At 32.1% G+C, this 17,293-nt stretch overlaps 1 protein-coding gene across 1 annotated transcript in view; it reads right to left on the reverse strand.

Moving 5' to 3' along the window:
* Window positions 1-1,293: 1,293 nt before the first annotated feature.
* LOC139490037 (uncharacterized) overlaps window positions 1,294-17,293 on the reverse strand; it is a 100,478-nt gene continuing 84,478 nt past the window's right edge. The window contains exons 32-39 of the mRNA XM_071276889.1: window positions 13,413-13,529; window positions 11,768-11,911; window positions 9,410-9,578; window positions 7,175-7,426; window positions 6,161-6,405; window positions 3,886-4,023; window positions 2,676-2,771; window positions 1,294-1,499 (exon numbers count right to left, since the gene is read on the reverse strand). Of these exons, the coding sequence (XP_071132990.1) occupies window positions 1,294-1,499; window positions 2,676-2,771; window positions 3,886-4,023; window positions 6,161-6,405; window positions 7,175-7,426; window positions 9,410-9,578; window positions 11,768-11,911; window positions 13,413-13,529 (1,367 nt within the window). The remainder of the gene's footprint in view (window positions 1,500-2,675; window positions 2,772-3,885; window positions 4,024-6,160; window positions 6,406-7,174; window positions 7,427-9,409; window positions 9,579-11,767; window positions 11,912-13,412; window positions 13,530-17,293) is intronic.

Consider the following 17,293-nt stretch of genomic DNA (forward strand, 5'->3'; position numbering starts at 1 on the left):
TTCTAAAAATTTCTAAATAAAAACATAATTGGAGAATATAAAATAAGACCATTGTATAGTGAAGCCCCTCGAACGATCAAACAATATCGCCATGATGAATCAGACTTACATTAAAAACTTGTAGTAGGACTACTTTTTGCCAGGAATAAAAATGATGGACCATTAATTTAATTTACAAAGAAAGAGAAAAAAAAAGATTTACTATCTGATGACGTCACAATTACGTCATAACATTCAACTTTTAATGGAAGTTATAAAAATAACAAAACTTATACAGTTTTCTATCGTCAAGAAACCTAAGACATAATTGAACTTTTAATTATTGACAATATATCACTAAATATAAAGTTGTTTCTTGGGAGCGCACATCATGCACATCTCTGCCAATCTAAAACATACTTAAACTTTGATGTAAAACAAGGAAAATCAAGTTATTTAACAAAATGAACAAAAATAGTCATTTTTGTCGACATGGTAACACGTTGATGTACCTTAGTCTGGTTTATATATATTTGAAGTAACTATTGGGTCAAATAAGGGCCTTTTTGTCCCTAGTCCTGTAGTTTTAAATCTCTACATTCCCAAGGAATTGACACTACGGCAATTTACATCAACCATAAACAACTAATTTGCACACGACAAATCAACTCTGTACACAGAGATATATCTCCGCAGTATGATGTAATAACAAACCGTCGTAAAAACAAAACAAAATCCGAAACAGATCGTGCAAGTCTAGTCTAAAATACCAGAACTCGCGAACAACCAGGAACATTCAAAACGAAAAGTCCAATATTATTATATTAAATGGAAAAATCAAACATAGCTTATACATATCAAACGAATAGAAAACAACTGCAATATTCCTTCATTGTATTTCTTATAAAGGGAATTGTGGTTTAAACTTGGTTTTATATATAGCTAGCTAAACCTTTTACTGGTAACTATGACAGTCGCATAACATTTCGTTATATTCACAACAATTAGAATAAAACAAACAGACAAAATAGGTAACGATGTAAAAAATGACTGTACCGCAGTCATCAATGTGTTATAATCTTAATCACTACAAAATAAAACAAATAAGTCAACAAAGAAAAACAAAATGGCATAAAGACAAAGCATATAAACAAAAATGAAAGACAATAGTACACAAAATGACCACAGCACAACCACACATTGGTTGGATACATACGTACCACATAACCACATAGTGTTTAAAACATGTAGAAAATGATGTAAGCACACATTTAAGTTTGCTTTGCGAAACAAAAAATTGAATTATACTTGTTATCAACCGTACAAACCTCCACACGTAGGTAAAATTAATTTATTTCTTGGATGTTCAAAATTGTAGACACCCAACGCTCCACATCTGTATTTTTGCTTGTGTTTTATACATAACGCTTCTCCAGTTGGACAATTTAATTCACAAATATGTTTGCTGTTAGGACAATAACTAATATCTGCATTAGTTTCAGGTCTAGGACAATCTGCATCTGTAAAGATAAATAAAAATTTACAAATCAATCATAATTTGTATTCATAACAATCCTATATTTTTTTACAACAGTTTTAGAACCAGAATTAATTTGTTTGTTTAACATTTGCCTGCTGAAAAACTTTATGATTTTGTGGATGGGACAAATAAACAAGTAATACAGAATAAATGAGCAAGTGAAGAATAAATGGCATTTTTTTATATTGGTATTACGTTTCAAATACTAGAAGCTAGCTAACTTTGTCATCGCAGTTGTTAAATGGTTTGATGTATAAAACATTTCTCTCAGAAACGAGTAAAACATCTTCTCTCCAAAATTGTTTTTATAATAATTATTTTAGTTTTTTTTCGAGCTAAAGCTGAGTTACTATTTTTTGAGTGTAAATTCACATTGCAATAAGACGTGTCACGGTACTTGTCTATCCCAAATTCATGTATTTGGTTTTGATGTTATATTTGTTATTCTCGTGGGATTTAATGCTTGGTCCGTTTCTGTGTGTGTTACATTGTAGTGTTGTGTCGTAGTTCTCCTCTTATATTTAATGCGTTTCCCTCAGTTTTAGTTTGTTAACCCGATTTTGTTTTTTGTCCATGGATGTATGAGTTTGAACAGCGGTATACTACTGTTGCCTTTATTTAAATGTTTTGTAATGTTCCACAAACGGGTGGCTGAACACATCACTAGTTAACGAATATAAGTCTGTTTTGATTTAAACATTACGTGAGAATCTGGAGCATGAAATTATCCGGTCATTTGAACTTTTCAACTTATCCAATGCGGTAGACTTAGTAATGCCCACACATTCCGCTTGCAGTCAATTCAGTACTGTACAGTAGAATTAATTTCGGACACTTCAGTATGATGTTGATGTCTATAGAAGAATATCAGATACTATGAAATCTGATCATAGACTGAAACGATATTCATCGATTGCAGCAAGACACTGGTTTCAAAGTACTGAATTAACTGCAGTAGTCAAGCCTGAAAAATTATTGAAAAACTTAAAATGGAAGTAATTATTTATAATTCTAAGAGTTGATCAGGTCAAAATTGGTTTTCGGGTGCCAGTTATATAAACAGCCATCAGATTGTATAAACATACGCTGAAGATAATAAATTGATATAATACTACCTGTACAGAAAGAAGTTGTATGATTATCATTGTTTACTCACATTTAACATAAACTTTAAATCTACATATACCATAATTCAGAGTTTCATCATAACCAATGAAAACTTCGTTACTGCTACCATATGTATACAGTTCATCTAACAAAAAACAATACAATTACTACGGGATTAGGCGGAGACAGTAAAATGGGTTCACTAATACTTATAAAACAGACAAAGTGCATAACTTCTGAGTGAGTAGTGAGTAGATAAAATCGTCAAACAAATCCTGATCTCAATTTTGTCACACTATATTGAAATTTCAAGCTCTTTTAAACCGGTAAAAATATTAACATATTAGAAATGTATTGGTCGACTCTCCAGTTATTTCATGGAAAAGATATAGTAAAATGTTGGTACCTTTTTTATTCCTCAAGATACGCATTGCGACCATTTTTGTATTTGCCGTGATGTTTGAGGCTAACATATTTAAAAAAACGAAAACTAGTACAAAAAGTAATGAAATCAAAACGGATGTGACGCAGATATATACAAGTAGCTATAAACCTTAATTTAAATTATTTTAAAAGTTTATAAAAGCATATTTCTATCCAACAATTAATCTGTTACTGTGCAAGTAAATCATTTTTATTGTAAATTAGAACTGTCTACTGATATTTTTTACCTAGGGGACATGCAGTTTAACAACAGACAATCGACCCCTGTAGAAATATCATAAAGGGTAATAATTTCACTATACCAGATGCGAACTGCGACAAATAATGTTTCGTTTTAACTGATGTTCCAAGTCGTAAATATTTGAAAATCCAAAAGTTATTTTAAACGTTGAAAAGTTGATACATCCCTTCACCTTGTATGCGATCACTAACAGAGATCATTTTCTTCATCAGAGGATTTTATACTTGGCATCGTATCTAAGATAGTTACAGATTTGATATTGACAAAAATATTGAGATAGCCTATAATGATTCTTGATATATATTGTTTTGAAACAAAAATTTCTGGTCTCATTTCGTCAAATTATCAACTTCATTTAAGAGAATATTGTAGTTATATATTTTCAAAACACAATATAAATATTTTATTTTCTTCAGTGGTAATAAAAAACCAGCACATCCAAAGGTCAATAACTGACTATCAGTGCATTTCATTCTCATTCTTATATTCAAAATAAAAGCATCAACAAGACAGTTACATATTGATTATTTTATTGGCGATCATCAGTATGAGTTTTATTTGATGAAAAACTTACCATTATGAACTGATGTATTCACATATTTGACATCTTCATTCTTAATGTAATCATTTTTCAGGCCAGTAAATGCGGTAAGACGTTCAATACCGAGCTTAATTTGATCGTCAGGACAGTTTATACTTGGCTTTGTTCTATCTGTAAAAAAAATGAAATTCTATTATCAACTTAGAACTACATGTATTATGATTTTGTTAACGATAGATTTTTCAAATATATATATAGATTTATGTTATGAATTCTGTTAAGGGATTGTGTAATATTAGAAGAAACAATTGTATGAACTCATTTAGTATACAAAACTTAAAATTTGGCACACAAGAGGAACGGTTTGTCTACATTAGAACCATAAGTTTTGATCTGATTCAAATATCGAACGGCCAAATCAAAGACAAAGATGTTTCTCTTTGAAAATCTACAATTCCGAAAAGGAATGCCGAATGCGGATCTATATCATTTTGTATATCTGGGTTAAGGTAGATTAACCTTAGTATTTTGAATAATTTAACACTTTATTTATATACACTGCATTAAGCATGTTAAGATAAAGTGTGCTTAATGACACATGTTCTGACAACATATAGACAGATCAGTATTAAAAAGTCTAAATATATTTAGTCTATCAAAACATCAGACAACATTCATCGATCTAACCATTATCAATAGCTTAAGATTTTTTGAAAAATCAAAAAATAGTGAGATGAATTAAGAAATCTTATTTTCTTGTGGTGTTCGCTTAAATTGTATAAATTTCAAGATGTAGAAAAAGTTTTTCAGTTTGAATATATTTACATGATTCATTTGACATCGTGCTATTATTGATATCTGTTATCCGAAATATCTAATATTTGTTCATTTTATAGTTATTTAATGGTGATGATGTACCCTTTTTGACTTGTTATATATTATATTTTGTAGGATACCGAATCATGTTACATGATCCATTGCCCTGTAAGATTGATCGTTGACTATTTATTCAGTCATTTTATATATAGAGAGAGAGATTGTACCATCGGCTTTTGGGTTTGAATGATTTATGATTTAACACTAGTCATTTATGGATCCCTGTATAGCTGTTCGGTTGTAGACCGTATTTTGACTTATAATGATTCACATTCACAAATTGTGACTTGGATGTAGAGTTGTCTCATTGGTACTCATACTACATCTTCTTATGTCTAGATAATTGAAATATTTTTTGATAAAAGATTTGACTTCTTTGAAACTTCGTGAAAAGTCATTTAAACATAGATTCAACCACTACTACTCGAGACAGATTTATTTCAATATCTAAAACGCATGGTTTTCCGATCTTTTTAGATAATCAAAATTTAACTGTTGAGAGTGGAGAAATATCGTAATGCACGAGTTGTAGAAGTAAACTCTGTTTCTGTAATGAATTTATCCTTCCTTTTAAAATATAGGCAGAAAGTTGAGTTCTTTATATCTGACGTTATTAGGCATAGTCGTCATTATTACGGACGTCACAATAGGAAAATTTAGAAGAAACCATGACGTCATGAATATATTTTTCTCACACCGATCAAGAAGTGTGAAAATAGGACAAAAATTAGTGAAATGTGTTTTTTTTTTAAGAGTTGACTTCTAACTGCATCTATACCAATCAGAACAAATTTCGTGTCTTTTTTCTATATTGACGAGTTCTGATAAATTAGGGTTATTGCAAATGTCTTGTGTTTAAAACAGAAAGTAGTTGACATGTAGTAAACATATTGATCGATGGCACTGCTGGTGGGTTTTTTATTCCCCGATGGTTTCTCCAGCCCAGTATTAAGCATTTCTGTGTTGACATAAATTATCCTATATTTGGTCATAATTATAAATTAACTGTTACTTTACATTTTTGAAACTCTTAGGCTTTTCTCCGTCTGGAATGGTTTACCTTGGCTGTATTTGGCATAACTTTTAGTGAAGTTTTGGTGCACAATGCTTTTCAACTTCTTACTTAGTTTGTCTCTTTGAACCTTTTTGGATTCGAGCGTCACTCACTGATAAGTCTTTTGTAGACGAAACGCACATCTGGTGCAAATGCAAAATTTCAATCCTGGTATCTATGACAAGTTTATGTACATGATATTAAAAATTCAAGTGCTAACTATTATTTGATAGCAAAAAAAGCTTGATTTTAATAAACTACAAAATTAGTAAAAATCCATTAAAAGGCTTAACGCATTAGTCTTTTTTTAAAGTAAAATGACTGACGTATATGCAAACTTTACATGCTATGATTCCCATAAATAATTTTAGTGCATACCTTCATCAAGACAATTAGGAAAATTGATATCACAAACATTATCATTTCCTGCACCACTAGGAACTTTTTTAAATGTGGACAAGGTCAGTTTTATGTTCGTCCATCCTTGTATCAGTTGGTCTGATGGCAAATGACTGGTGTTGTCTTTAGCCTTGTATATGTCTATATCATGGAAAACAGTCTTGTAAATCCTCAATTTTGATATTCTACCAAGAGTATCTGTTGATCCAAAAATTACTTGCCAACTGAAAATGAAATTATAAGAGAAATCTTTTAAGCTATGGTAACGCCTAATGATGTTATGTTAGGCACATAAACAACGAATTACTATTACAATATTACAAACAACATATCCCTTGAACCAAAGCTCAAAACATGTTTATTTGGTTTTAGTTGATAGCACTGCATTAAAATATCTAATGTTCTTTGATGACTATTTTGAAAAATTGCAATTGACGGTGGATAAGCGTGTTTGATATACCTTTTACATTTTCGTTACAATTGTAGCGAAAAAAGATGTTTCAATGTATACCAAAAACTCATAAAGGATTTCACAACATCTTGTATTATGCTTTTGGCTTGTGGCGTCACTGAGTGAGTATATTACTTGTGCGTCTACCTTCATGAGCAGCTTCGATGACCCAGCTGTGATTAAAGTAGCCAAACTTTTGTGTAACTAGCCTATCAACTCTGTGATTGTAGGTTCGAAACCCGCCCGTGACTCAAAAAATTTATGGTCTCAAATTTTAGTTGACTATGAGCTATGAGCTTTGCTCATTATTGAAGGCCTTGCAGTGACCGGTGGTTGTTCATTTTAGTGATATTTTGTCTCTTGTGGAGATATGTCTTATTGGCAATCATACCACATCTCCTTATCTTTATATAAAGGTGAAGACCAGTAAGACATATGCATTAAACATGACCATGTTGAAGTGTTTTCGGTGGATAACGTTTCGTATTCTTACACAGAATGCCCCTTTCTAAAATGTCTTCTCATATTTTTTCTTCACTTACCTCACATATTGATTGAAATTCAAAATCCCAGACATCCGATCATATTCTGTCTTCTTAATTGAGTCTATAAATAGTTTAACCTTTCCTGAAGGTTCCAAGGAGAATACCATAAAATGCCATTTTCCATCTGCAACATCTGTTCCATATTGAATATAGTCAGTTTTAGTAGACCCACGAAGTATTGCACTCTGACTTCTGACTATAAGTTGCTGTATACTCGTATTGAAGGTAGGAATTATAGTTCCAATGGGTCTATATCAAAATAAAAAACAAAGGTTTCAGGCTATATTCATGTTTTAATTCTGCAGTCTAGGTTATGGGATATTTATCTTGTATATCTCAACACGTATAAACAACACACTCTGTTATCGTCACTATGAACATCAAATTTATTTATTTTGTAAAACGTATTTGCGTACTCCATGTACACCTTGCAACAAAATTAAAACATTTATCTGTGTACGTTATTCTATTTTTCGCTATTTTGTACAAGGTTATCATGAGTATAATTGTCTTTCTGATATTCTTTTTACATATACTCTTTTTTTATATAGATTAGACCGTTTGTTTTTCTTGCTTGAATTGGTTTTCACTTGTCATTTTGAGGCTTTGATAGCTTGCTGTTCAGTGTGAGCGACGTTTCAGTGTTAAAAGCCGTACTTTTACCTATAATTGTTTACTTTTTTCATATTATGATATTGATGGAGAATTGTCTTGGCATTCATACAACATCTTCATATTTCTACGATTCAGGATTTTGCTTCCTGGTCTTTTTTAACTCAAAAAGCAGTTTTCTAACATCTTATAAAATCTTTGTTATTTTTCATTTTCATATCAAAAAGGTCAATATTCGAGCATGAAAAGACAACAGAGAATTTTACCCACATAACGTGCATGCAGAAGTATTATTTGTTTTTCCGACGGATGTCTTAAGTGCTAAAATAGCTTATATGTTGTTACAGCCCCATTGAAGATAGTATTACCGATAATCTACATGTAGACTCTGCAAATATATGCTACAACGACCGAAATTCTTTCTTTTACAATTAAATATCACCAAAGTAAGTATGAAGCACTTAAACTGTTATTTTTTTGTTTTCTAAAAGTCGAAAACCATCCACTTTACTCATGATTTCCTAGAAGCTTAAAAGCTTTAGAAAAAGATTTCGTAGTGTTAAAGTTGAAGTCAACCCCTCGAAAATTTTATAACCGCAATCATATATTTGTTGATTGAAAATTGTTCTCTGAACAAATAAGTGGATCGACTTCAGTATTTTTATATTTAGATTATATCAACTGCCATGAGTACAATGTCACTTGTCTCAACTGGAATATTTAAAGTAAATAGGAAATCAGTGCGAGTTTGTTTCGAGATTTACATTATAAATTTTTCAATTAGTTATCTTTTTAACCAACATATCTGCTTTAAAAACAAGTGAAACTGTGAGCTACTGCTCACTGATGATATCCCCGCCGCAAGTGGATAATTTCAATAGTATAAAAATATGCAATGATCGGTAAACAGGAAGTTGTTGAGTGATGAATCTGAAAACGCATCACACGGTATAGCTGACTTGTATAAATCCTGAAACCAAATTTCAGAAATCCTTGTGTTGTAGTTCCTGAGAAAAATGTGACGGAAATTTTCAACTTGGTTATCATGTGTAAAATAGTACAAGTGTTCGGTAAACAGGACGTTGTTGAGTGATAAATCTGAAAACGCATCACACGGTATAGCATACTTATATAAACATTGAAACAAAATTTTAGAAATCCTTGTATTGTAGTTCCTGAGAAAAATGTGACGAATATTTTCAACTTGGTTATCATGTGTAAAATAATACAAGTGTTCGGTAAACAGGAAAGTGTCGAGTGATGAATCTGAAAAGGCATCAAACGGTGTAGCAGACTTATATAAACCCTGAAACCAAATTTCAGAAAGCCTTATATTGTAGTTCCTGAGAAAAATTCGACGAACAATATTCATGGGACGGACGGACTGACGGACTGATGGACTGACGGAAGGACAGACAGAGGTAAAACAGTATACCCCCCTTTTTTCAAAGCGGGGGTATAAAAACATTTACCCCATTAAAGGTTTGGTTAAGTACGGTTTGCTATACATTAACCTAATCTGATCATGGTTTGAGCTTAAGTTCTAACATGCAATGCATATCTGTTTGCCAGAAGATACAATCAATTAAAACTTTTGAATAACAAAATATTTTCACTTACGTTTTCTCTAATGATACCAAAACAGGGTTTTCTCCAGGTCTTGCTAGAATTCTTATCCAGAACATAATCGTAATACTATGATTTGTATGAGACACAAAAGGATTTCTCAAATAGGCTGGCATTCCATTCTTATATCTGTTCATGAAGATGTCAAAGTTCTCATCAATATCTTGAAAGATGAACAACAAAATTACCATTAGTAATACTGCAGTCAATGAAATGCCTATACTTAAATCGGACAATTTCACACTTTTTCCAAAACCAAAGGATTTATAAAGAGATTAATACATGGCCTTTTCAATGTTGGCCCGGGTATCATCTCGAGACCCCAATATCAGCCCGAGACTTAGTCGATTTGCTGATATGGGTCGAGGGATGATACCATGGCCGATATGGAAAAAGCCATGTATTAATCGCTTTATCATATACTTCGACAATTGTTTTAAGTATGGTAAATTAACAAATAAAATAACTAAAACAGTCAAAAACAATATATAAAAGTTTAATTATAAATCCAACAAATACACTATAACTGCCCAACAATAATATCACACCCTCCATATTTATTTATGTTACTATTTTCTATAGAGGCATTTTAAAACATTAAAGATCTAGAAGAGTTTTATGATCATTATTACTCCATGTTTGTTGTACTATAAAATTATTCATAATTGTCAATGGCATTTGTTAGCAAGTACTAAACTATCCCCACAAAAGTTCCCGTAAATTTTGTCGTCGTCATAAAAACTGTCTGACGACACAATGGAAAGGTAAACAACCGATACTGGAAATACCGGAAGTAACTTGCACGAGATGCCCTTGATATGGGTTATCAGCCCGGTCGGGAAAATATGGCTTGTGTACTTCCGCTCATTACACATATGTAAAAGCTATCACATCAATTATAAGTATGTGATAAAAAGTATTTATCATATACTTAGCATTAATATGATAGCTTTTGCATATGTGTAATGGGCGGAAGTGCACAAGCCATATCTTCCCACCCGGGCTGATAACCCATATCAGGTGCATCTCGTGCGAAAAACCCATATCAGTGCCTCTCGTGCAAGTTGCTTCCGGTCTTTCCGGTATCGGTTGTTTACTTTTCCATTGTGACGTCAGATGTTTTTTATGACGACGTCAAAATTTACGGGAAGTTTTGTGGGGATAGTTAAATACTTGCTAACAAATGCCATTGACAATTATGAATCATTTTATAGTACAACAAACATGGAGTAGTAATGATCGTTAAACTCATCCAAATTTTCAATGTTTCAAAATGCCTCTATAGGAACTTGTGTTACCAAAATGATGCTGTTGTTGGACAACTATAGTATATTTGATTCATAATTTTAATTTTCTTTATAAAATGTTTGACTGTTTTAGTTATTGCATTAGTTTATTTGCCTTAAATAAAACTATTGTCGGAAGTATATGATAAAGCGATTAATACATGGCCTTTTCCATATCAGCCTGGGTATCATCCCTCGACCCATATCAGCACCTCGACTCCGTCTCGGGCTGATATGGGGGTCTCGGGGTGATACCCAGGCTGATATGGAAAAGGCCATGTATTAATCTCTATTTATAGCTTTAAATAGTGTAGCTTATTCAATATTTTCCAGAGCAGATAGTTCAATTTAGACAAAAACGTTAAAATATGCAATCTGAAACTATCTTCTTTAACTGTTGGGAGTGGAGAAATATCGCAAAACATGAGTTATAGTGGTAGAATCTTATTCCCGAATAATTTCTATCATTTCTTTCCAAAGATTTGCAAAAAGATGATATTATGGGTGTTGCAGTGTGACAAGAAGCTCAAAATAACCCGAATAGTGCCAGGCGTTGAAAGGATACTTTGACTATTAATATACAAACTTGAAAAAAAACATTGACCTTAGGTAGATGATACATTCTAAAAACAAGCTGCATAAGGAATGTTACACATGTTCCAAACCGTTGATATATGGAATTATTATAGGGTGTTTGATGATTATAGAATGGATCTAAACCAAATGTTAGTAATTTTTACTTTATGGTTAAGAGAATTGAGAATCTAAGTCATAAAGGTATCATATTGATTCATTAGCTCACATCCATTATGTTATCACTATTTTGGCGTTAGAGTCAAATAAGGCATTTAACTCATCATGCATTTACGTTATGTGACATAAAAATATTCAAAGTTTAAAATATTGATTCTTAATCATGATAATGAAATTAAGAAACTGTCAGCCACGCTTTATGCATATTCCAGCATTAGTCTCAAGATTAACATTTTGTTCTTTGAAGATAGAAAAGACAATTTAACTCAAAACGACGAGTTACATCGTCTTGTAGTAGAAAATGTATGCGTACCTTTGCATCCATTATCTGTAAGTAAGTTTCCGTGTTCACAATAACACATATACTTGTCTTTATTAGATATGCATTCAGCTGTAGGATGACAAGGGTGACTGGAACATGGACCAGTATACATTGAACAAGTACTACCAGAATAACCTACAAATAAAAACATACAAACTATTATTCTGTTCAAAAAAGGCAACAGTAGTATACCACTGTTCAAAACCCGTAAATCCCTGGACAAAAACAAAATCGGGGTAACAAACTAAAACTGAGGGAAACGCATTAAATATAAGAGGAGAACAACGACACAACATTAAAATGTAACACACACAGAAACGGACTAAGCATTAGACAAAATCCGATGAGAATTACAAATATAACATCAAAACCAAATACAAGAATTTTGGATAGAAAAGTACCATGACACGTCTTATAGTAATGTGAATTCACACTCAAATATAAGAGAAACAAACAACACAACAGAAACACAAATGTAACTCACACATAAATGAGCTATAATATAACAATGACCATATTCCTGACTTGGTACAGGACATTTTAAAGAAAACAATGGTGGGTTTAACCTGGTTGTGTGGCATGCCAAACCTCGCACTTTAATGGCAACGTTAAATATAACATTAAAATGACAACATTATATTACAGGACTACAATACAAATAAATAAGAGAACATATTAGACAAAGAAACACATAAACAATAGCTAACAAAAGGCATCAGGTTTAAAATTCAATAACACTTATTCATAGTATTTGTTTTTATCATAAGAGTATAACTTGTTAATGATGGGATTTACTTACCATTGATGCTTGTATCAACCAGTAATCTATTACAGAAAAGAACAAAACAAAACCCCAGCGCTTTTCCCGAATCTTCATGGGGCAGTTTTGAAACAGTTAAGTGTCGGATTTTTGTTTCTTTATTACACTATTGATTTCTTAATGTTTAAGTTGTCAAATTGAGAATGGAAATAGGAACGTGTAAAACAGGCAACAACCGGACCAAAGAACGAAAAACAGCCGAAGGCAAACAATGGGTCTTCAATACAGCGAAAAAATACCGCACCTAGAGGTGTGTTTTAGTTGGCCCCTTAACAACAATGTGCAATAGTTCAGTAATAATGGACGTCATACTTAAATCGAAAATATATAAAAGAAACTAAAATTAACAATTATACAAGACTAACAAAGGCAAGAGGCTCCTGACTTGGGACAGGCGCAAAAATATTAGGTATTTGCTATTCACCATATATCTTTAAATGTCTCTGCTAGACTAAACTAGACGTGTTAAACTTGAACATTGCACTGAAACTTGTCTGTTTTTACGAACAAATAAAGGAATCTTTTCATCATTTGCTAACTTTTTTCTTCACCATTAATCTTATGCTTTCAGAGTGACATCAACAGGTCGGCCAGAAGGGTCAAAATCATAGCATTTGCACAACTCAAATAGGTTTTGACAAGGATACTACTTCTGTTAAATTTGACAAAGTAAATAAAACTTGTATGAAGGAATACCAACAATGAAATGATTTCGTGTTTAATTCACGCACTCAAACGCAGTAAATTGAATGTCAAAAGTTACATTTGCCAATGGATGATTATTGTGTGTATTTGGCCGCATAATAAAATACTCACTGTCACCACATTCACATTCAAATCCGACAGGTTTTGTAATACATTTACCATTATTATTACATGTGTTTGAATCAGCACAGTAATCCTTTGTAAACTGACAGCTTGTTCCAGCATATTCTGTAATACAATAAATTCAGAATTAATGACAAATCATAATCTTATCAATATGCAGAATCTTTGATAAATTCTTGACGGCTACACTAATTACGCATACATTTGATCTTTGCGCTAGCTCTTCGTCATGTTCATGTTCAATGAAAATATATAATATTATGTTCATCCTAAGGGGGACATCAAAATCTATTCGTAACCATTATCTAGATTGCAATCCCAGATATCTTTATTATACTTCATTTTCTAATCTAGAATATGCAACAAAATCATAGCATGCAAAGAATGGCGATGTCTGGGTTTTTTTTGCGTATGACTTAATATCTGCGAAACAATAAGACAATACTTTACCCGACATTATAACACGTATTGTCGAAAGACATTATATTTTTTTATTGTAGAGCAATTCCTTTCATATTTTTACAGCTATCCTCACTAAAACCTCAAATCACAAACCACATACAAATTATTATTTTAAGTTAAGTAAGTTCTTCAGAAGATTATTGACTGGTACTTTAGATCCAAACACTTACTGTCATAACAGTAAAACTGAACAGTTACTTCCAGTTCTTGGTATGTTCCCTCACTTGCACCCTTCACAGCACTCACCTTCATAACAGTACCACTGTACAGCTTCTCCCACATTGAGACATGTACACTTACTTGTACACAACTAAGCACTTAAATAACCCTCTGGTGTATTTCGCTGCTCTTTTTTTTACCGTCAGTACAGTTTCACTGAACACTTCCTCTCCCATCCTGACGTGTTTCCTCACTTGTACACCACATAACACTTACCGTCAGTACAGTTCCATTGAACACTTCCTCTCACATCCTGACGTGTTTCCTCACTTGTACACTACATAACACTTACCGTCAGTACAGTTTCACTGAACACTTCATCTCACATCCTGACGTGTTTCCTCACTTGTACACTACATAACACTTACTGCAGTACATTTCCACTGAACACTTCCTCTCACACCCTGACGTGTTTCCTCACAACACTACATAACACTTACCGTCATTATAGCTCCACAGTTCAATAAAATTGGGAATGGAAAAGGGGAATTTGTCAAAGAGACAATAACCCGACCAAATAGCAGAAAACAGCTGAAACCCACTAATGGGTCTCTAAGACAGCGAGAAAATCCCGCAACCGGAGGCGTGCTTCAAATCGACCCTTAACAAAAATGTGTACTATTTCAGTAGTAATAGGCGCTATACTAAACTCCAAACTATACAAATGAACTACGAAAAAAAAATAAAAAAAAGTGCACAAATATAATGCAAGCAAGAGGCTTCTGATTTGGGACAACAGGTACCGTCATTGCAGTTACACTCAGCAGTTCATCCCACACCCAGCTATGTACTTTAATTGTACACTACACTTAACCGTCATTTAAGTTACACTGAACTGTTCCTTTGTTATTTTGACAAGATTCTTCAAATGTATACTACATGACACTAAGGGGCCGTTCAATATCTATCAGATGGATGGGCCGGTACAAAATGGGGCGGGGCAAGCACTTTTTTTGTTGAAACATTTGGATGGGAGAGAACTTTTTTAATATGTTAAGTAGATGGGCCAGAACTTATTCTATGGGTAAAAAATTGCTATCAATTTTGTTGGTGTGTAGGAATTTCTTTTGCGGGCACACAAAACATGTTTTAACAAACTGGCAGCTTAGTTCATTTCTGTCAATTTAAGGATTAAATTAAGGAATAAAAAAGCTAGAATTTTCTGTTCCGACTAACTTTTAAATATTCTTGACCCTATAGAATACCAACTTGTTTAATAGTTTGGTGTATTGCTGTTACATTTATGAATTTAACAAAAAGGTAAGAAAAAAAAGCTCAAGTTTTCAGTTTTGGCTAAATTCAGATAGTCACCTTTAATTTTTTTTTTATAACTTTTTCAAATCAATTTGGATTTTCATAAACTCTACAGCTATCTCATTTATATGTTGATCTTATAGAAAGTTAGGTTGTTTGGTAGTTTGGTGTATCACTGTTAAATTTATGGATTTAATTAATAGGTTAGAAAAAAACTAAAATTTTCAGTTTTTGTTAAATTCAGATAGTCACCTTTAATTTTTTTTTTTTAATTTTTCAAATCAACTTGGATTTTCATAAAACTATACAGCTATCTCATTTATATATTGATCTTATAGAAAGCCAGGTTGTTTGTTTGTTTGGTGCATTGCTGTCATTTTTATGGAATTTATAAAAAAAAAAAAGGTTAAAAAAAAAGCTAAAATTTTCAGTTTAGGTTGAATCAAGATAGTCATCTTTAGATTTTTTTATAACTTTTTTAAATCAACTTTGATTCTCATATAAATTTACAGCTATTTCATTTACATATTGATCTTACAGATTACGAGGTTGTTTTGCATTTTGTGGTATTGCTGTCAAAACTAGGAATTTAATCAATATGTAAAAAAAAACCTGCATCAAAGTAAAAAACATGTGTTCCTAAATTGCTTTAAAAAGACTATAATTTCTTTCTTTCTTGAAAAGAAGAATAGATAAAGGGACATTGTTTATTTGAAATATAAACATGCTCTGTTATTAAAACAATAATTGTTTATTTAGCATGAGATAACATGTTAACTTAATTCTAATAGTTATTGCCTCTTAATTTAAAGTATTGACTTAAGTGGTGACCCTTAATTATTTAACTTAGAACAAAAGCATAAAAAGAGATACATTAAACTGCTTCAAATTTAAAATGACCTCAGATTTCAAAAAAATATAATTGAAGTATATTATGGTTCATATTTCTAAAAATGTTTTTTGATTTGCATGAATATTGGAAGCACTTCTTAAGCCTCTAGGAAAGGCTGGCTGATGTATAATAGTATGCTATTACTTATGGTTTGAGATTTAGTTGTGGTGGTAATGTATCTGATGCTGCACACGTAAAATTAATTCTATACATGTATATTCATAGTTTTTTTCACACTGGTTTTAGATACAAAGAAAATGTATGTTTCTGTTACAAACACAGTCAAAATTTGTACATATGGAATTAACAAGCACATTTTAAATTTTGTATGTATACACCAGTTTGATTTCCAGACATAAATGTGCAAACATTAAAATAGAAAAAAAACTAGAGGCTCAAAGAGCCTGTGTCGCTCACCTTGGTCTATGTGAATATTGAACAAAGGAAGCAGATGGATTCATGTCAAAATTGTGTTTTGGTGATGGTGATGTGTTTGTAGATCTTACTTTACTGAACATTCTTGCTGCTTAGTTATCTCTATCTATAATAAACTTAGCCCAGTAGTTTCAGTGGAAAATGTTAGTAAAAATTTACAAATTTTATAAAAATTGTTAAAAATTGACTATAAAGGACATAACATCCTTAGGGGGTCAATTGACCATTTCAGTCATGTTGACTTATTTGTAAATCTTACTTTGCTGTACATTATTGCTGATTAAATTGTATGTCTATCTATGAAAATATTCAAGATAATAACCCAAAACAGTAAAGTTTCCTTAAAATTATCAATTTAGGGGCACCCAACAACAGGTTGTCCGATTCATCTGAAAATTTCAGGGAATATAAATTTTGACCTGATAAACAACTTTACCAAATTTCAGATTTGCTCTAAATGCTTTAGTTTTTGAGTTATAAGCCAAAAACTGCATTTTACCCCTATGTTCTATTTTTAGCCATGGCGGCCATCTTGGTTGGTTGTCCGGGTCACCGGACACATTTGTTAAACAAGATACCCCAAAGATAATTGTGGCCAAGTTTGGAT

Source organism: Mytilus edulis, chromosome 9, assembly GCF_963676685.1.
Source record: "Mytilus edulis chromosome 9, xbMytEdul2.2, whole genome shotgun sequence".
Lineage (NCBI taxonomy): Eukaryota > Metazoa > Mollusca > Bivalvia > Mytilida > Mytilidae > Mytilus > Mytilus edulis.